Source organism: Lathyrus oleraceus, chromosome 5, assembly GCF_024323335.1.
Source record: "Lathyrus oleraceus cultivar Zhongwan6 chromosome 5, CAAS_Psat_ZW6_1.0, whole genome shotgun sequence".
Lineage (NCBI taxonomy): Eukaryota > Viridiplantae > Streptophyta > Magnoliopsida > Fabales > Fabaceae > Lathyrus > Lathyrus oleraceus.
The window spans coordinates 649079024-649101244 of record NC_066583.1 but is presented as its reverse complement, the minus strand read 5'-3'; the positions used below and the strand labels follow the sequence as shown (position 1 = coordinate 649101244).

Below are 22221 nucleotides of genomic sequence, written 5' to 3'. Positions count from 1 at the left end.
TGTGCCTACGTACCAACATAAGAATGAGGGATCAAAACCTCGTAGTTCGTGGTATAAATTTCAAAGTGGATGCATTGCTTTTAACAAAAATTTAAGTTTTGAAAGGCACAAAGACCTAAAAGTGGTTTGAATGAGTTAATTCTTTTTGGCTTTTGAAAGTTTTAAGTCAAGTATAATTAAGTATATTTACAAGTTTGATTAAGAAAATAAGTTCAAAAATGCAATTGCATAAGGCCAAAGTTTCTAATTATGAAAATAAGGTCAAAGTTTGAAATCACAAGCATAAAAGATTTTGAGAAGGGGGGAGATTTTGAAATTAAAGAATTGGGGAGGAGATGAAGAGACTAATCCTAAGCACAAATTTAAAAGTTGAGAGTTGAAAAGATCTGACCAATGGGATACAATCCAATAGACAAGAATGTCATATAGAAACCCAAATTCCCTTGGACCTTAGAATCAATCAAACAATGCACAATATATCAACTTGAAGAGCAATGCATCAAATATAGATAGCCACATCCAAACTTAGCAATTCCATGATCTTCTTCAAATTTTCCCAAGTAGCAGATGAATTTCAAGATGCCATAAGTCACATGTTCAAAGTAACAGCTTCACAATGATCATGTTGCAGATTAACTCAAATGGATATTGAATGATGCATCAAATGAAGTTTCAAGCTACAAGCACTTGGTTACATGAAAGTTGGCATTGGCCAAGTCCTTTGCATAAGGAGTGTTGCCTAAATTCTAAGTCCAATAGTCTCAGATCAAACCAACAGTCCACACAAGATATTTTTTAAGGTTTTTATTCTTATTATGTACATTAATGGTCAAAGACCACACAAACAAACACAATATTCATAAACAAAATATATTACAAAATATGGTCCAAGTGGACAAAGTGAAAATGACATTAACATAAACAATTAGAATGGTATGAATAATGGCAAATGAATAAGGCTTAAAAAATAAAGTGCATTAAAAGTAAATGACTTGGAATTAAATGTTAGTTGTTAATGAGTTAGGAGTTAATATTGCTTTTGCTTTGCTTTTGCTTTAAGTCATCCTTTGGAGAACACTCAATCCACTTATCACAAGCATGGATCCTCGAACCAAGACATCTTCCAAAGGAAGGAAAAAAGGCCAAGTTTCCACATAATACCATGAAAGAGGGGAGACTTACAATCTCACTAACTAGAATGGTATGCCTTTTGTTTCAAAAATTTAGCGCTATGTTAAGCAATCGTAATTGGACTTATGTAGAAGTCACAACTATTTGAGGTCGGGCAATAGAATTTTGGTGTTAATGCATGTTAGAGACATAGTATGATGAACTATGCTCATGAAACATACCATACACAAAAAGAATATACAAAAGTGGAGGGGCCTAATCTCATCCACACTTATGTTGATTTTGCAATCAACTAGCCTTAAGATATTGAGATATCATAGGTCCGTGACATGAATGCATAAAGAAGGGGAATGGGATGAAGAGGGAGGAGAAATGTATCAAACTCAAATTGAATAAAGGAGGACTTTTACCAAATTAAGATCATTCATTCATTTTGGGAGATGGAATGTACATGGCATCAATCTCTTAAATCCAATGATCTTAACTTAACAAAGTCAAATCAACCTTGACCAAGGCCCAACAACACAATTCAAACTTCCAAAGTCAACCAAAATGGCTCTACACAATTTATTTGGCATTTATTCAATTTAAAATACTAAAAATAATACATTAAATCAAATATGGTTGGTCAATTTCCTAAAACCTCATCAAAACACCAAAGAAATGACCATGGGATTTATCATAGGTCAAACAAGGTCAAAGGACCTTGGAGAAAAAAATTCAAATTTTTTGGAAGCTTAAAAGTATTTTTAAACAATTAAAAATATTCACAAAATCAATTAAATCATGAAAAATATTAATAATGATCCAAACAATAATTTTAATTCAAAATATGGAAGAGGATTTTATTTAAATTTTTTTGGTGAAACTCTCATATTTTTTGGATCAATATTCAAATTAATATGAATTAATGAAAATCAAAGGAATAAAAATTAAAATAAAAAAAAAATGTGGACCACTTGATCTCCCTCATTAATTGAGGTGGCAGATCAAGTGGATCTGAGCGTGCGTTCCACCATACACCAAGTCAAATGTTCCACACGCGTGGTAATCACTTTGGACGCCTCAGATTAAAACATTTTAAAATGAATCAATGGTTCTGAACCGTGCCACATCATTGCCGGAGCTAAAGGCCAGTCATCTTCTCCGATGACCCTGGCCAGACTGGTTCAATCATCACCATAGCATAAATGAAAAACGAGGACATGATCTGAAAGATAAAATCGCGTAGATCACGAATATCACCTCAATTTTAACTAACTCCAAATATATAAAGAGATATATGGAGTTGAATTTTGAGGTGTGTCAACTGAATTGCTTCCATTTGACCTCAAAGCAACTTAATCTTCTTGCCTACATTGGTAAGACTTCAGACAACCAAAGATCCAAGAGAATTGAGTGAGAATCGAAGAGAAGAAAAAATCTGGAAAATACCTTTAATGCTGTGCAGAACTTGATCTCTCTTGCTTCAATTCGTGTTTGATCTTGCTCAGGTAGCTTGCAGAAGTGGGTTAGGATTGGTACAAAGCTTTGGATCCAGGAGTTTTTGAATCTCCAAACAGTGAGTTTCAAACTCAATTTTCAAATGAAAATTATCAGGTTTTCCTTTCAAATGTGAGGGTTTCAAGTATGGAGGCAAAGCTGGCACGCAAGGGTCCTCGAAAATGAGCACAGAAGGTCTATATTTATAGCAAAATGAAGTGTTATTTGCACACTTGAAATTTTGTCCAAATTTGGCAATATGAATTAGGGGTGAACGGCGGTCGGTTATGGGTGGGTTCGGGCGCGAAATAGCTAACCCGAGCTAATCCTCGGTTGAAAAAGTTAAATCCAGTTTCACCCAAAACTAAGTTCGGTTTTATCGGTTGATGGATTATCGGTTTATACAGTTCATTCGGTTGGGTTGAATCGGTTTGGACCAATAAATTCTAACCTGAATTCTATCATTCCTATAACACTAATCACATGAGTACTCATTAAACTTCATTCTATATAATTAAAAGAATTAATAAACCATAAACTATTTTCATTATATTACATTTTCATCATCATCTAAGTGATAACGTATTAGCATTATATTACAATTGCATTATCATTCAAGTAATAACCTGATATATTATATTACAAGTTCATTATAAGCCAAAATATTCTCATAATTAAAGTTTAATCCTCCAAACTGATCAAATTAACTAATCTGCCATTTTTTTAATAACCCCGGCTAGTCTTGTTAGTGTTGTTATCTTTCCAGAGGAGGATGCAGATCAACAAATATATAATATAGATGCAATTACAACACTATCTTGCATGTATGCATTAAACAAATTACTTATCTGTGCCCCCAATATTAGACAAATATATATTTTAAATCCACAACAGAAACATGATCAAATATGTTATAACAAATGCATAAATCCACTAGAGTTCACTATTTTATAAACTGTAACATAAGAAGTATTGTAACCATCAAAACTGAAAATCAAAGTCATACATACTACAATAACAGAAAACAAACAAGGGTCTATATAAAGGAGTACTGAAAAATGAACCTAATATGAGATCTCCTATAAGGCTAACAACATAACTTCCGAATCCAAATACAAACCTTCCTCCCTACATATCATCTAATAGTTCTGTGAATAATCAAAGCTCAAAGGTTGACCAAATGTAGCCTGCAAAGAAAAATAAAGGTATCTTAGCAGTTGCATTATAGAACATCTAAAATCATAGAATTTAAAAAGGAAGTGAAAAAACTATTCCATGCCCGGGAGGCAAATTCATACACAGAAAAATTAATCATCCATAAAGTGATTCCTTTAATTGGACAAGTTATTCAACTTTGTTCAAAAAGAAAGTGTTGATAGAAAGGGAAAATAACAATACAAGCCGATTCTTTATTAAATGCATATGCTTCCCCTTACAGATAACCACCAGATCATATCAAAAAATCACTAATATTTGTGATTAGAAGATAGTTAAATAAATATTTCAATTGTTTGTTTTTTTATTAATAAAGCAAAGGTCACTAGGGGATCATCGGGTGCCCTTTTTAGGGAGTACACGCCTTAGATAGAGCGCTTGTTGTGAATATTGGCACTATGGTGGGATGATAAATCCTAATTTTTTGCATTTTGAAGCAGCGGCGGCAGCAAATCACAGTCAAATAGCAGCACAATTGCCCTTTAGAAAGGCTGTTTTGTCCTTTTCCAATTTAAATTCATGTTGCCCTACCTCTCTTCCTAGTGATTCACCAAAAACAAAGACATGGAAGAGACATCTCTATTCTACTCTGCATTTCTATAACTGCAAAGATCAAAAGTAGCATAAAAACTGTCTCTGGCGACGGTGGAGGCATTTTCTGGCATGTTCAAGTTCAGGTTCTCTACACTTTCTCGGCTTGGTTTATAGGTTCTTACATTGTTTTTGACATTTGTGAATGCCAAATGCAAAGACCAACCAGCACCCAACCAATACAATAGACACACTGCTCTGATAGTGATTTTAAAGACTCACTTGTTATTTCAAATGTTATATTGGGCTATGATTTTGAATGTAAGCGAAAAAATTACAAGGTAAATTATAAGTATTGAGTATGACTACTATTTCAATCAAAATGGTCAACCCAAAACACACAGGTAATTTAAGAAATTATTAGATTTATTGCAAGCATGTCATGGTATTTGCAGCTAATAATACAGAAATCACTCAGCAAACTCAACATGGTAAAAACATTAAGTGAAATAAATGTGGTTTACCTGGTAAACAGCATGTCTAAATTGGTCATATGAATGTGCATACATCATTGTAGGACTTGGCCACTGTAGGTAAGCACCATCTCCAGATGCTGGGTTCAATCCTGGGGTACAAAAAGGGCTCATTATCGGGGTTGAAGGAGATCCATATCCAAGTGAAGCCTGAGTTTGTGCCATTTGACCCAACTGATTAAAAGTAATGTCATACTGAGCAAATGAAGGTTGAGCTTTTGGCAAATTAAAGGGCACCAAATTAACTGCAGAGGCTGAGAGACTCCTAGCATACCTAAACCAATAATTAAATTCAATCTAATTAGTAAGCCAACTAATATATTTAGACCCTATTTGGAATCAACAACTTAAATAAGTGCTTATGACATAGGTGCCTATCATATAAATGTTGATGTATAAACTATTTCTATAACAAAGGATAAAATAAAGTCAAACAGTTCCCATACAAGTTATAAGTTGCTTTCATAAGCAATCGTGAAAGCTTGTGGGTGTGTCATAAGTTGTTCCCATAAGCTATCCCTATAATGCACTGACACAAACACGCACACAAGACACGACACTAACACAACTACACCGATAACAATTTAAGAAAATGAATTGATTGAATGCAACATGTGTCACCGTCGTATCTGACACCAAACACACCTTCAATCACTTGCATACAAGTTATAAGTTATTTTCAAAGCAATCATGAGAGCTTGTGGGTGTCTCATAAGTTGTTTCCATAAGATATCCCTATAGTGCACCGACACAAACACGCACACAAGACACGAGACTAACACATCTACACTGATAATAATTAAAGAAAATGAATTGATTGATGTAACATGTGTCTGTTGTGTCTGACACCAGACACACATTCAATCAAAAGTGTCAAGCTACATCATAGAGCTCTCCTAAACAGTCTCATAAGTATTTTTGTCAATAGATAAATTCAACTAAGTCAATCCCAACCAGCTTTTAAAGTTTAAATCAGTACAAATGCATCGACTACAAGATAACTACAAAAAAAGAAACAGAAGATGTCTCTAAACATTCCATAGTAAGTTTTATAAATTATATAATCAAGAGTTCCATTTAAATGCAATCAAGATAAAATAAACTTCATTCTTGGCTCTTCCTCTTCTATCTCTCACATGAAAATATAGCTTTTCTTTTTATTTTCACTTATACAAACACAAGACAGTGCAACACAATCAAATGAAAAAAAAATACTGCACTTGTAATTATGATACTCGTTTGCAGAAAGTTGTTACGGTACATAGATAAAACTCACCTTCCATAGCTACGATCATAATCTGGATCACTTCGATCCTTTTCCCTATCTCTGATAATGGCAACTCGAGGATAACCATTATCCCTCACACTAAAGGAAAACATCAAGTATGTATAATTAATAACATATACTTCCAGTAAACAAGTTCATTCAAACAAAACCTATAAAGATAGTTATCCAACACATAGATTCCTTTTGGGAAACAGCTAATACCTTCATGTGAGGATATTGGTTGATATATTATCACAAAAAAAATAACTGTTGAGGATATTAGCTGATAGATAAGCTGATTATCCATAATAATCAGTAGCCCAAAATAAGGTCATTTTCACAAATGACTCCAAAAAACAAACTGAAACGAAACACAAAAATATATTAATACATGTAAAAAACATAGATATAAGTAAATGAAATGAAAAATACAAAAACCACAACCATCATCAAGTATGTGATTGAGATGAACCAGCAACTGGTTCATTTCCGTTTCCAACAGCATCAGATCCATCACCAGATGTTGATCCACTAGTAGAGGGACCACCAAATTCTGCATAAACTTTAACAGAAACCAAATAATTAAATCAAAACCAAAGCCAATACATTAATACACTAAATACTCATACTCAAATATTTACATACCTGAAACAATAGTGGCAGACAACTCAAATTCTTCATTTATATTCAAGTCCTTGAATTGACTAAGTGTAGGTTTCAACCAGTCCTGTGCATAAATCAAAGCCTCTGCCATTTCAGGGGTTAGTGAACTTCTATATGTGTCTAGAACTCTGCCCCGGGTACTAAACGTGCTTTCAGAAGCAACAGTGGATACTGGACTAGCTAAAACATCCTTCACCATTTTTGATAAAATAGGGTATCTACAAGAGTTTTGTTTCCACCACATAAGGATGTCAAAGTTAAAATCATCGGCACAATTATCATCTAGATACCTCTCAAGATCAGTTTTTTATCTATTGAATCTTTTTGTTTAAGGTGCTCTTTAAAAGCTTCAACCCTTGCAAAATGAGATGGAACTTCAACATTAGGAACACCATCACCAAATGAACCACCCTCATTAGGACTAGTAGAGGGTCCATGTTGCTTTTCATGTATACCCTTGTACCAATTGAATAGTTTAAACAACTCCTTTTTTTATCACATTAATCATATTAGTAAAAGTCACCGACTCGCCATTATACATATCATTAAAACACCACTCTACATATCCTAACTTGTATCTAGGGTCAAGAATCACACCAAAATAAATAAACTTGTTGATGTTTTCAATTTCCCCCCAATATTTGTCATACTTCTTCTTCATTTCATATCCCATTGAGGCTAAAATTATGTTCAAGTTCATGGATGATCTTTTAAGCTCACAATATATTGAAGCTAGTTGGTGGAATGACTTATGAAGGGATACTTGTTTTGACGAAGAAAATTCCATAGTAGCATCATAGAAAATTTTGAAAAAACTTACTAGACATCTAACATTCTCCCAATCATTAAGAGTAGGAGGGCCAACTAATCCAAAAAATTCCAAATAGCTAAAATCTTCACCTTCCATTTTCTCAAATGCTGCTTGATACTTTTCAGCAGCATCTAGCATCAAATAACATGAGTTCCACCTTGTCGGAACATCTAGACAGAGAAGTTTCTTGCAATTAATTCTAGCAAACTCAATACATTCTTTGAACTTTGCAGATCTTTGGGGTGATGACCTAACAAATCTAACAACATTTCTAATGGCAGAAATGGATAAATCATTCTGTTTTAAACCATCACGAACCACCAGATTTAAAATGTGTGCACAACAACGAAGATGAAAGAAAGATCCATCACTCATTAAACCACCCATATTATCAATCCTCTTCTTCAAATAAGCAACAACTACATCATTAGATGTTGCGTTGTCCACAGTGATTGTGGACACATTCCTTATTCCCCATTCCCTTAAAATCTCTTTAACTTTTCTACCAATTGTCTCACCCTTATGATTAAGAACTAAACAAAAACTTAGAATCCTATTTTCATACTTCCAATCATTGTTAATGAAGTGTGCAGTTAGGGTCATATAACTAAGATTCTGAATGGATGTCCAACAATTAGTGGTTAAGGCTACCCTATTGCAATCGGATTTGAAATAACCTTTCAATCTTGCTTTTTCATCAACAAAAAGTTGAAAACAATCCCTCGCCACAGTTCTCCTTGATGGAATAGTTAATTGGGGTTGTAATTGTTTGCATAACAACTTAAAGCCTTCCCCTTCAACTACCCTAAAAGCATGTTCATCTAGGATCACAAAGAGAGCAATAGCCTTCCTACAAGTTGCCAAATTAAATCGTTGGCTTGCGGCAACCAAGCCACCACCCTCTCCACCGGCAAAAGAGAGGGCAGTTTGAGTAGGATCATTTTGTGGCATCTTGGTACATACTTTTGTATGAGCAAGCATGTTAGATGTCCCATGGGTTTTTGGATCACACAAATATTTCTTATGACAGTGTTTGCAAGCAGCTACTGCTTCAATTTCATTAGGCAATTTAATAAAATGGTCCCAAGCAGGAGAGGATTTCCTAGGACCATTAGCATTTTGTTTTCTCTTCTTTCCAAGTGGAGGAAGTCCAACAACATGAATTTCATTGGCAGCAACATCAGTTGCACCAACACCAGATGTTAATGAAGAAGGTTGGTTTTGAGTAACATTCTCCATTACTGAAAATTAATGAAGATTATAATCAACACACAACCAACATCATCAACTCGTTAAGTGTTTATAGGCTTAGTTTCAAAGTTTGTTACATTTCCTTTCTCTAATGATACTTTTATGTGCTGAAATTTATTGTTTAATTAAGTAAACTTAGTTATATTTTGTTTATTGTTGTATGCATTTTCACTTATGATAACAATTATGACTTAAAGGACCTATTACCTTAAACTTTTAATAAGGTAGCAAACAAAATATTCAACATGATATATCGACATAGGCATACAAAACATACATAAAATAAACTAAACTTACTGTTATTATGCAAATTTCCAGCTCCTTGTATTTCTCCAGCTCCTTGCATTTCTACAGCCTCTTCCATATCTCGATAAAAATAAAACAAATGGAGTTATTAAAACAGTATATAAAAGATTAAAGCTCTTAAAACATAAACAACGATCTAACCTTTCATTAACTCAAAGAACTCTTGAAATTACAAAACCTGAAAATACAAAATCTGAAATCAAGAACAAAGAAAGACTTAGTGTTTAGAAAGAAAATACGAACACAAAAGAACGTGATTAAGAGGGATAATGATACAAATGATTCTCTGCTTAGTGATGATGAAGGAGGAAAGGACGGTGATGACGGCGGAGGAGAGACATATATAGCAATTTTGTTTTACTTTTGGAGATGAAGCAAGGTGACGGCGCTAAAGCTTTAGGGTTCAGAGGGGTGGACGGCGCTAAAGCTTTAGGGTTCAGTTCAGAGGGGCGCTAAAGCTTTGGAGGAGAACTCTGATTTTGTTGGGCTAAAATCCTACTGGGTGTCATAAAATTGGGCTGGGCATAAGTTAGATAATTAATATACAATCGGTCGGGCTCAGATTTTGTTGGGCCAAAAAAACAAAACCGAACCCGATCACACACACCCCTTTGAACCCGTTTGCAACACCCGTCCAACCCCTCAAACCGAATTAACCCGACCCGAAATAGAATCCTGCAACCAGTTCAGTTGGTTATTCTCGGGTGGTTTTTTCTTGTCCACCCCTAATGTGAATGGCACGCGTGCATAGGCATGTACAGGCCCATGAAGCATCTCAATTAGATCTAATATCCAATGAAATGAAGTCTGAATGAAGCTTGAATGGCATGGCAAAGTTATTTGATCATTTGAAGCTTGAATCTTGCCAACTGATACAATCCTGTTTACACCATGCACATACCACTCAAACTTCATCTAAAATGAATTAATTAGGACTCTTTGGAAAGCTTAGGTCAATAGGAAAAACTCTTATGTTGAACAATTTTCCATTTGGAACTTATATCATGGTGAATTTATAGGTGGAAGTTTGGAAATTTCAACATGTTGGAAAAATTTCTAAGTGTCAAGTCACATACTTCATTATTCCACCTTGCTTAACTTTTTATGTGAGCTCCAAATGAGAAACGTGTCTTCATAAAAGTTGTAGCTCTTTCAAAGACCTTCAAAATGGTCACCAATTTGACATCATTTGGATTTATCATGAGTGAGTTATGCATTTTTGAATTTGAGGAAAATCACTTGTTCAATGGTATTAGTCCAAAGTGACCTATAATGTATCCTCATATCACATTCTCATAAAAGTTGAATTAGCTTTCACTCCAAACATAAAAGTTGGAGTATACACCTTGAATTTGATTTTGAAACTTGGAAATATTTCATCTCATAAAAAATGATCAAGTTATGGCTTTGGGAAGTTGACTTTCAAATTAGGGTTTAGACAAATTGACCTATAATGTTTCAACATAGAAAATGGATTTCCAAGCAAAATTAGCTCTAGACCAAAAAATGAAAGTTGTTTGGAATGTCATTTAGAGTAACTTTTCTATTAGAATAATTTTGATATGATGAAAAATGTAGGAGTTAGGGTCTAGGGAGACCCAATTTTGATCAGATGAATTCATCTGGCCCACCACCATCAACCAACTTGCTAACTTGAAATTGTCTTGACTTTTTAGGCTCATGGTAGATCATATATGTATAAGATGATGAATTTTTAAGTGTCCCTTGAGAAATTTGATCAATTGGTGAGGAAGTTTGTTGAAGAAGTTACTCAAAATACCCATATAAACTAGGGTTTCCAAGGCAAACCAACTCCAAACTCTTGAAGAAATCTTGATCAAGATAACATGTAAAGATCATTGGGAATCATACATGATGCTTAGAGACATTGTGGATCATTCCTTGGTTCTGCTCTTAGCAATGAGGGCCTCAAACCCTAGATGTGAACATGATAGATCAATGGTGATCATGCCCTACCTACAAAAGAGTTAGGCAAATACAAGACATATTTTTTTTTGGTATTTTGGTTAGTAAAAAATGATAATATACAAGTATGATACAATCACATGGTGCTTGGTGATCTCTCTCAAAACAAACCCTATGAAAGAGGGTTAAAGAGGATGCCAATGTATGATCTCAATGCTAATTCATATGATGAAATTGCATAAGTGATCTTAGGGTCAAAATTGGGGTCTTACAGAAAGAATCTAAGGGCATTTGTCCCATAAGACAGGTGTTTCAAAGAGAATGTTTTAGAGGTCTAACCCCTACTATAAAGGCTTAACAAATTCCCAAAATTCAGGTACATATTATTCCAATCCTAAAGACGTTTCACTGTTGATCGCTACCGACTTGGATGTCTGAGTATTTGTAGGCACCTCCTAGATGACCGAAGCATCAAAACTCAGACCATACACCATAATTCACCATCATGTCTAAGTTTACGACCTATTTCGTAAACCACTTTGACCTTAACAAGATCAACTACCAAACATGAAATTTCTAGGTTGCCATTTCCATTTCTATTTTCTCGAAGTATAAGTTGGTTTTATTTATTATAATTGTTGGTTTGGACAACAATAATTAATGATGGAATTATTGTTAGTAAAGGGTCGGATTGATGTCTTAATTAAAGAGGTTAATGGGTCAACGAGAATTTTTTTTATACTTTAACATTGTTGTATTTATCATCCAAGCTCTTTAAGAAAAAGTAATGTATTCAAAATGTTTATACTTTTGGACAAAAGAATTTAAGGAATAATAACATCTAAGTGAGAAAATAAAAGATAGTGTTGGTCTAAGGAATTCAAGTTCATGCTATATGATTTTTACACTAGTAAAATAGATGGATAATGATTGATCATCCTATTTGATTAAATGTCAATATTTTAGTAAATCATATAAAACCACCTTAGAGGTATCTCACAAATCTAGCTAGTGTTTTAAGGCGTTGTCTTAAGAAAATTGTGTTTTGAGTGATTTAAAGTGTTAGGGTTCTTGTTATCCATTTTAAAACCATGTTGTTATCGTGATACCATAACTCAAAATCGTCATTGGAAAGGGGTTGAGGTAACAAACCATTAATCAACTAAAGTTTGTTCTAGGAAGAAATAACGAAAATCGTCGTTTTTCTTTCATGGCAAAATAATTATTGTCGTTCAATGGTGGTGCGATGAGGACTAACCTTGCACTATTTTCAAAATGTAAAATTTATTCTAGGTTTTTTGATTTATAAATATGTCACTTATTATAAGCAAAGATCAAATATTTAATTGTTGTAACAATATATTGATTTTTTTATATATTAAAATTAAAATAATATTAAAAAAACTAAATTATACATATTAAATATATTACAGGTAAAATGTGAGTTGAATAAATACAGATTGTCTCGTTAAAACGATTCGGTAATTGTATAAAAACATCTGATATAGAGACGTGAGTTCGGATTCGCAAAATTTTATTTGTTCATTTTTAATAAGGTGAACTTCATTCATTAAACTACTTAACAAAAAAACGGTTTGAATTTGCAATAATATGGACTCTAGCCATTAAACTATTAGAAAAACGGTTTGAATTTGTGATATCAAAATAATTCATCTTTAAAAAGTAAAAATTTAATTATTAAATTAATAAATAAAAAAATAAAATAACAAACAAATAAAAAATTATATGAAATGTACAATAATAGTAAAAACACAACTATTAAAATTTGATTCAATTAATTTTTCCAAGAGAATAATACACATAAAAATTTTTTGTTTTTGTTTATTTTGCTGTTTTAATTTAAATCGATATACCTATAAATGTGCCCGTTTTAATTGATTTTTTAAAAATAATTTTTATAATATTATATAATTTTGTGTAAAAAAACTTTGAATAATTAATATTAAAATATTATTTTAGATATTTTATTATTTTATTAAAAAGAAATTGAATATTAAAATTTTAAAAAATTACTTAATTTAAAACTATTTTAAATAACTTTTTATAAGAATTATTTCTGGATACAATTTTTTTGAAAAAATTACTATGTTTTAATTTTCAATAATATACATGTTATAGGATGTAACATTTAGTTTTTCAATTTAGAAAATATAAATATAAAAACATTATAATATTTTAAAAAATAATTTATAAAATTTACTTTTAAAAATACAAAAAAAAACTATTATTTTGGAAATTAAAACAAACAATCCCAATATCTTATAAAAATAACAAAATAGTATTATTTCCGATTTATTTTTAAGAAATAATTTATTTTTAGATACATTTATCTGAATTATATATGAATCAAATACATTAATAATTCAATATATTTAAAAAATAATTTAATATATTTAAAAAATAATTTAATATAATTTAAAAAATAACCTGTCTTTTACAAATTGAACTCTGGAGGATAAAAGTGATATAAATAGCATGTAATTAATTAGTCATTTGTAAAAGAAATTTATAGTATCGATAAATAGGAATTATACTCTCTTGTTTAGTCTTAAAGCAATTTGAAATGGTGGACGAAAAATAAAGTAATGTATTTTAGCATTGGAATTCTTTTGTTTGTTTGTTGAATTCTAAATTCTTGTAGTAGCCGCTCCTTTTGATTTTGAAAATTTGTGTAATTTTGATAAGAGATACTATACTACTCATCTTTTCTGGCTAGATCAAAAGTAAAGCATGTGCTCAAAATGGATCAGTCTTTAACCCACAACCATGAATCATTACTGAATGGTCCATATCCATCTTATGCTTACTTTTTTTTTATTTTAATTTTATATAATATTTGCTAATTTCTTTATCCAATTCAAACATTTTATCGGATTGAAATACATTCAAAATACAATTTATAATATGTTAAAGCATAAAAAGGCCATTGAATTTGAGACACTCATGTGCCACTATTTTTGGACTGCAATAGTCATATGTTTTTTTGTCTTATTTACATTCCTTTATGGCATTTTCAATCTAGAACGTGTAGTCAACTAGATTCTGGAACACAATCCTTTAAATCATGGATCCAACATTTATTATTTTTTATCTTACGTGGCAACATGCACTCGCATGATTTTTGCCACAAAATAGTTCCCCTACTTTGTTCCTTGCCACACCTTCTGTGGTCCTAATTTCTCTAATTTATCGCTTCATACAAGTAGTAGTACATTTGTCATTTGTGTGCTACTTTGAGAAGAATTATTCTTTTAATTAACATAAATTGCAATGTACTGATTACATATCGATAAATGTTAACTCTTCAAAAATGTGCAGCACATAGAAAAATTTGTAGTGATATATTAAATAATCAGTAAATAAAGATTTCTATACATTTAATTATTTAATTTTATGCTATCTCTTAGTTGATTAGTGAACATTTAATTAAGATTTGATTAATTAGATGTCTAACATAGTTTATAAAATAAAATGTGATATTTATAGAGGAAACTATTTAATTGTTGGTTTTTTTTAAAGTATGATTAATCCAAACGAGTAATAAAAGTGATTAACTTTTCTCTGTTATTGGTTTGGTAAGTTCAAAGTTAGTCTGAAGCATGGTGATGAATGGGTTCTTTGAGGAGAAGCAATAGTATAAGTTTAGGGTTGTGATGACACTCTGTCACCATATATTGTTTATAGGCATTTGCAGTTGTTTTTGACAATTTTTAAGTTGTTTTGATCAAAATAAACCAATAAATAAGAAGGAATTGAAGAAAAGAGAAACAAAGACGAAAATATGAGGAATCAGTAGGCAAAAAGAGCAAAAAGCCCCTGTAAAATTTGGGTGTGCGCTACACTATATAGTGTGTGCGATGATGAGTTTTTGAGGTATCACGCGCACGACAAAAAGTATCGCGCAAGCGATGCTATATGTGAAACAAATTCTTGTGCACGAGAAAATCATGCCGTGTGCGCAATGATTAGCTTTTCTCACATGCTTTGAGATGTTGAAAAGGCCGAAAGGAAAAAAGATTATGGTTGACAATTTTGGAGATAGAAAGTGATGACAATGAGATTCTATGGAAATGGAAATTGAGTTTTTAGCTATTGGAGACTATATTATTCCTTGAATGTCATGTACTCTTTGTCGCGACGCGAAAAATGACCACGAACGTTCGCACGCTCGAGATAATAGAGTCGCCACCTGTTAGCTGACAAATTTCGTCCAAAAGAGGCAAAGCATGGTCGATCATAAAGTCCATCAGAAGATTAGGTCGACGAGGAAAGCTGACAAACCAGGGTCAACATGAAAAGGGGTCAGTCGAAGTCGAAGGTTATCACTCCATGATGGGGAGCGATCATGGGTGTCTGAAAAGTGGGTAGTTACCTATAGAAGTGGGAGAAGTGGGCCGACACGTGTCATCTCGGGACAAATTTGCAACATCCCAACGGTTATTTTTATTAGTATTTAAGCAAGTTGTACGGATCATTTCAAGTGATGACATTTTAGCATTTGCAGTAGGAGTACACTTGAAGTACCCAAGCGTTTACGAGAAAAGAGTCATCTCCCTACGAAAAATGTACTTTTGCTTCCACTTATATTTATCAATCATTTAACTTACCAAATTATCTTTGTTTTGTTGCCTTTACTTCCACCAGACTTTTGTTTTTTATTGCATTTACTTTATTGTATTTTCAACTTACCAAGAGTAACATTCACTCCTTTTGAACATTCCAAATACTTTGCCAACTAAATAACCATACACTCAACACTAAGTCTAGGACTTTGTTGTCGGTCCTGCAAGTAAATCTCTGATATGAAGGCTAGAGATTATTGGCGAAAAATAAATTGGCACACCCGGTGGGGCTCTGAAGTGTTTAGTGTATACGACTACGCAGTGGAAAAATGACATCGCCTCGACCACACGAAGAGACGTCTTCGGCGGGACACACAACGACGTCACAGATAGCCGATGTCGGTTCCAGTATGGTGTCGGAGGTTTCGACAGCGTTTATAGGGTCAATTCTAACATCGTGTCAGCCACAAATGCCGACACCAACAACAATGGGAACTTCTAGGTAATACATACCTTGCTTTACAGTCCCCATGCACAGGATGTTAGGAATACCGACTGAGTTTATGGCAAGTATGCACAGTCTCGGTTCATATGCTAACTCAGCAAATGGGCACCATCCTGAGGCCTTTGATCCAGGATTCGTCGCAGAGTTACCAGCAACTGGAAACTCAAATGACAAGAATATGAGACTTTTGGGGGGCTCAAAGGGCGACGGTTCATTAGAATCCAACACCTCCTTCTCGACCGGCAACCCCGGTCCGACAAGAGGAAATGACGGACGATACAGTCGAACAAGAATATCAGGAGTTCGAACAAATCCCTAGGGTGGCACAAAGGCCTCCCGTGGTTATGGTCAACAGAAACCAGGATCCCGACCATGTGGTCAGGCATATTCGACACAAGTCAGCCGTTGGGAAGCAAAACCTAGAGGCTATCGTTGAACAAATCATAGTACGAAATGGAATAAGCTCAGGCCTACAGTGGCCGACTTACTCTTCACCCTTTCCAGACTTTGTCTTACAGATAAAACTTCCTAGGGGATGGAAAGTCCCTAAATTTACCAAGTTCGCTGGGGATACTGAGGGGTTCACCGTCGAACATGTTTCTAGGTATCAGACTAAGGTTGGTGATATAGCGAATAATGAGGATTTGAAGTTAAAATACTTCTTAAGTTCTCTTACAAAAAACGTGTTTACATGGTTCACAATGCTACCTCCACAGTCGATCCATACGTGGACACAGTTGGAAAGATTGTTCCATGAACAATTCTACATGAGGCAGACAAAGATTAGCCTTAAAGAACTAGCCAACGTTAAATGAGAGGCTGATGAGTCGGTTGATTAGTACCTAAACAGGTTTTGATTGTTGAAAGCGTGATGCTTTACTCAAGTACCTGAGCATGAGTTATTCGAGATAGCAACCGGGGGTTTAGATTATTCTATAAGGAAAAAGTTGGATACTTAGTATCTTAGAGACATGGCACAATTAGCTGACATAGTTCGACGCATCGAACGCCTGAAAGCTGAGAAGACCAAAACGGGTAAATATCATAAGAAATAAAAAATATCCTATATCATAGTCGAAAGGTGCTCTTCCGAAGACAAAGAGTTAATCGATAGAAGTGAGGTTAACGTGGCGAAACTTAAGCCCGTACCTCCATACACGTGTAAGGTTCTAAATCCCTTGAATGGGAAAAACCCCATAGAAGTTAAGAAAACAGATAAATATGTAGCTAAGACTTATACATTCGACGTGTCTAAGTGTGACGATATCTTTGATCTGTTAGTTAAAGACGGTCAAATTATCGTCCCTCAGGGTTTAAAAGATCCCCCTAGAACCAAAGAAGAAAAAGGGATTATGTAAATTTCATAATTTCCTTCATCACAAAACTCACCAATGTGTTTTTTCAGGGATTTGGTGCAAAAGGCTTTGAAATAAGGAAGGCTTCAATTTGGAGAAAGGCCAAAGATGCAGGTGGACTCTGACCCTCTGAAGGTGGAGGAAGCTTTATATTCGAAGCCTGTCGAATTCATGATGGTTGAGACTACTGATGGTCTCGTGGAGGCTTTCGATGTGGCGTCCTTAGTTGAGTCTTTTGAAGTTATGATGGTCGATCCTACTGAGGGTTTCGACAGTAAGGCCAAAAATCAATCGAAGTCGGCATATCCCTAACCAGGCAATAGTTTATCAGACTTCCAAGAGAAGTGTAGAGTAAATGGGTCAAAAGCTCTGCTATGTCCTAAGTATCGTACGGTGTTCGACGGGAAGACCGCCGAAAGATTGGAGGCTGACAATAAGGCATTGAAGGAAGAGAAACCCTCTATCCCACGATTTGTGTTCAAAAAACGTGGAGCACCTCGACGGCGAAGAATACAAGAGGCAGTTTCAACATCCCCGACCAAAGACTTTCATCCCGCCGACCGATGTTTCACATGAAAAGTGGATAGAGTTAGACAACTAGAAAGGGGACAAGAAACAAATGTGGAGAGTGTTGGAGAAAGAAATAATATCTTCGGAGAAGAAAAGGGGCTACGTGGTATCTCCCAACTACAAAGGGAAGAACCCAATGATCAAAACACAATGGAGGCGTTACCAGCGGAACAAAAAAGTTGGGAAGGATGTCACAACTCCACATTTGAAACCTATGGAAACCTCTGGACAAAAGAGGCAGATACCAAAGTTATTGGGGCTAGGATAAGGAAAAATGGTGGCCAATCAAACGATGTTCATGACTGTCGATTCGACGGGGAAGAAAGCAGTAGTAGCTTCCCAAAGTGTGAAGTGTTCGTATGAGGTTAAAGAACAGCCAGGGGTCGTGGGTGAATCGAAGGAGGAAGAACCTGATTACTCCCCTCAACAAGAGGAAGGAGAGCCTGGATACTACCCCCAGTCTGAAGAGGAGTTTGATGAAGACATGTACGACGAAACCAATGATGACATCTATGGTGATGACTTCGTTGTATACTGCAACATCGTATCGGTATTGTCGGCTGAATACAACATGGTATCCAAAGTCTCTGAAACGGAGGAATACTTTATGCCAAATGAAACGATTGGAGGGAAACCACTATGCTACTAGGTCATGAATAGCGGCGTAGTGGAGGAACAGAAGGCCACGTTCGAAAGACCCATCCCAGGGATGATGTATCATCTAAAGCCTTTGTTTATAAGGGCGAAGGTTGATGGGATAGCGGAAAACAAGGTATTTATCGATGGAGGTGTTACGGTCAATCTAATGCCTCATACTCTATTTAAGAAAATGGGGAAGGGCGACGGAGATCTCCGACAATATAATGGGTGTTGTCCAGGTCGATCTAGTTGTAGGCATAACAACACGCTCAACACTGTTCATGGTGATAGATTCCAAAGCTAATTTTAATTTACTCTTGGGTCGAGAATGAATCCATGGGATAGGAGCAGTACCTTCGACGGTACATCAGAGACTTATAATCTGGCGCAAAGATGGCATCGTTGAGAACATTGAGGCCGACCAAAGTTATTACCGAGTCGACGATAGGGGTTCGAAGAGATCTTTCGACCAACACTTGGCGAATATAGCGCCATGTGATGATGAATTAGGTTCCTATACTTCCGTCAAAACCGGTCGCATTTTGAACTTAGATCCCGATCATGGTTTCATATGGGATGCTGAAGAGGAGACGGAGTCAGAGACAGGAATTTCACCTACGGGGTGGCATGCAGTCGATGAAGATGACTGCTAAGTTAGAAAGTTTGGCTCGAATATTGGCCTACTTGGCTGAAAACAAGAGAAAGTCGATTCTGGAAAAGGAAAGGCTTCAAAAAATTTCCTGTGAGGCCAAAGAAGTGGAAGATGGTCGATAAGACCAAATAACAGCTTCAGAAAGCTGGAGGCTTGATTGGATCTATGACAATGAGCCTTTGGGGTTAGAAAAGAACCCATCAAATGAGTTGCAGAAGATACAAGCGTAAGATCCCCTCGAAGAAATCGATCTAGGAGATGAGGTCACAAAAAGACCAACATACATAAGTACCAAGGCTGGGTAAAAAATGAAGGCGAAGTTGATTGAAGTATTGACAGAATACAGAGGCTGTTTTTCCTGGGATTATAAAGAAATGTCGGGTTTAAATCGAAGCATTGTGGAGCATCGACTGCCTATCCAACCGGGGAAAGGCCAGTGAAGCAATACCCCCGACGATTTTCTCCGGAAGTCACCTTGAAAATTAAGCAGGAAATCGAAAGACTCCTTAAAAGCCATTTCATCAGGACTGCGAGGTACATCGAATGGCTAGCTAATATAGTGCCCGTCATTATGAAAAATGGAACTCTTAGAATCTGTATAGATTTTAGAGATCTAAATAATTCCACGCCAAAGGATGAATACTCGATGCCTGTGGCAGAAATGCTTGTCGATTCGACCGCAGGTTTTGAATATTTGAGCATGTTTGATGGCTATTCTGGGTACAATCAAATTCTTATAGCCGAAGATGATGTCTCCAAGACAACGTCTCGATGCCCTAGAGATTTAGGAACATACGAATGGGTTGTAATTTTGTTTGGTTTAAAAAATGCATGAGCGACCTATAAAAGAGCTATGAATGCCATATTCCATGACTTCATTGAAAATTTGATGCAGGTATATAGTGACGATATTGTGATAAAATAATCATCACAAGGAGATCATCTGGATCACCTTCGACGCTCGTTTGACAGAATGAGAAAATATGGATTGAAGATGAATCCATTAAAACGTGCTTTCGATGTACACGCATGAGACTTCTTGGGTTTCATGGTACACAAACGAGGAATTAAGATCAATCAAAACAAGACAAAGGCGATTTTAGATCTTAAAAGCCCGTCAACAAAAAAGCAACTCCAATCTTTGTTGGGGGGAATAAACTTCTTAAGACGGTTCATATCAAATCTAAGTGGCAAGACGAAGGTGTTTTCGCCATTGCTCAAAATTAAGAAGGAAAGTGATTTTCACTAGGGACCAGAGCAACAAGAGGCTTTCGACGCCATCAAAGGATACCTAATAAAGCCTCTCATTTTGTTGCCCCTTAGTAGGAGAAAAAACATGAGTTTGTATATTGATGTGTTAGATACAACTATAGGGAGTATGTAAGTATGTTAGCCCAAGAGGATATTAATGGTGTCGAAAGATCCATATATTACCTTAGTAGAATGTTAATAGATGTTGAAACTAGGTACAATCTGATTGAGAAACTGCGCATATGCATGTACTTCACATGTATGAAATTAAAACAATATATAAAACCAGTTGACGTTTATGTTTCGTCTCACTACGATGTTATTAAACATATGTTGTCTAAACCAATTCTGCATAGTCGAATTGGAAAATGGGCACTGACTTTAACAGAGTTTTCTATGACATATAAACCTTTAAAGGCTATGAAAGGCCAAATTGTAGGATATTTCATAGTGGATCATGCTATGATTGAACCTTCACTAAACATGGTTGACACAAACCCGTGGCGGTTATATTTCGATGGGTCAAGCCACAAAGATGGAACAGGGGTTGGGGTGTTGATATCATCCCCACAGGATGTTCCGACAAGGTTCAAGTGCAGAATCGACAAAAAATGCTCCAATAATAAGGCTGAGTATGAGCCCTTAATAACTGGTCTTCGAATCTTGAAAGAATTGGGAGCCAGTAGAATCGAGGTGAGAGGAGATTTGGAGTTGGTAATCAAGCAAGTCACACAAGAATACAAATGCATAAAGGAAAATTTGTTGAAGTATTTCGTGACGACAACACAACTGTTGGAGTACTTTGAGGTCACCGAGATTACGCATGTGTCGAGAAATGAGAACCAAGAAGCCAACGATCTAGCCCAGAACGCTTATGGGTATAAGATGTCGAAGTCGAGATTCCAGGACTTTAATGAAGTTCGGGAGTAGATAGTGTCAGACGCACCTGATAACACTAAAATTTACCGTATTTTCGACTCCGATTTCACATGCATTCTAGTTATTTTATTATCATTTTGTTGTGTTATTGCTATGTTTTTCTTTATTTTCAGGTTTTTACTTTAATCGGAGCCCCGATCGAGAAAAGGAGCGAAAAAGAGCCAAAAAACCCTAAAATTCAGCATTTTGTTCTTGTGGCCTACCCCATGGCTGGCGCCATAGACCATGCCATGACGTGTCCAAGCTCAACTTCCCTCAACTTCCACGTTCCCCACTACTTCCACTAAGGCGCCTCATTTTGTGCTTGTGGCGGGTGCCATGGCCTTGTGGCGGGCGCCACAAGAGGAAAGTTTTTCCCTCCCATTTTCAAGTTGAAGGGCGTCCCTGTCATTTCCATCTTTTTACTTGCTTATAAATAGAAACTCGAATTCACTTTTACAATCATCCAAACTTAGAGCAGAGGCAAACTCAGAGCAACTTTGTTTCACTTAGGCATATATTCAGTATTATAAAGTGGTAATCGCTTCGCATTGGAGTGTTACCACAATTGTGTAATCGAGTCTGTGATAGAGTCTGTAATCGAGTTTGGAGCACTTTGGAAGGAAGTTAAT

General features: G+C 35.3%; 3 protein-coding genes across 3 annotated transcripts; 2 read left to right on the top strand and 1 right to left on the bottom strand.

Annotated features, from left to right (window-relative positions):
* Window positions 1-3752: 3752 nt before the first annotated feature.
* Window positions 3753-7021, bottom strand: LOC127082676 (uncharacterized). The gene is made up of 6 exons (XM_051022902.1): window positions 6805-7021; window positions 6632-6712; window positions 6508-6520; window positions 6169-6258; window positions 4884-5166; window positions 3753-3800 (listed from the first exon to the last, which is right to left on the bottom strand). The coding sequence occupies exons 1-6, from the start codon at window positions 7019-7021 to the stop codon at window positions 3753-3755; spliced, it is 732 nt and encodes a 243-aa protein (XP_050878859.1).
* A 9449-nt stretch (window positions 7022-16470) lies between these two features.
* LOC127082675 (uncharacterized) lies at window positions 16471-17019 on the top strand. The gene has a single exon (XM_051022901.1). The coding sequence runs from the start codon at window positions 16471-16473 to the stop codon at window positions 17017-17019; it is 549 nt and encodes a 182-aa protein (XP_050878858.1).
* Window positions 17020-18427: 1408 nt separating this feature from the next.
* LOC127082674 (uncharacterized) lies at window positions 18428-21601 on the top strand. The gene is made up of 2 exons (XM_051022900.1): window positions 18428-18703; window positions 21089-21601. Exons 1-2 carry the CDS (start codon window positions 18428-18430, stop codon window positions 21599-21601), a joined length of 789 nt encoding a protein of 262 aa, XP_050878857.1.
* The last annotated feature ends 620 nt before the right edge of the window (window positions 21602-22221 follow it).

Coding starts and splice junctions, on each gene's coding strand:
- LOC127082676 (XM_051022902.1), bottom strand. CDS start 7,021: ATGGTGAAGGATGTTTTAGCTAGTCCAGTATCCACTGTTGCTTCTGAA. Junction 6,713..6,804: donor GTCTGCCACTATTGTTTCAG/GTATGTAAATAT, acceptor AAGTTTATGCAG/AATTTGGTGGTCCCTCTACT. Junction 3,801..4,883: donor TTAGACATGCTGTTTACCAG/GTAAACCACATT, acceptor TTTTCTTTGCAG/GCTACATTTGGTCAACCTTT.
- LOC127082675 (XM_051022901.1), top strand. CDS start 16,471: ATGACGGACGATACAGTCGAACAAGAATATCAGGAGTTCGAACAAATC.
- LOC127082674 (XM_051022900.1), top strand. CDS start 18,428: ATGACTGTCGATTCGACGGGGAAGAAAGCAGTAGTAGCTTCCCAAAGT. Junction 18,704..21,088: donor TGTCGGCTGAATACAACATG/GTATCCAAAGTC, acceptor AAACCTTTAAAG/GCTATGAAAGGCCAAATTGT.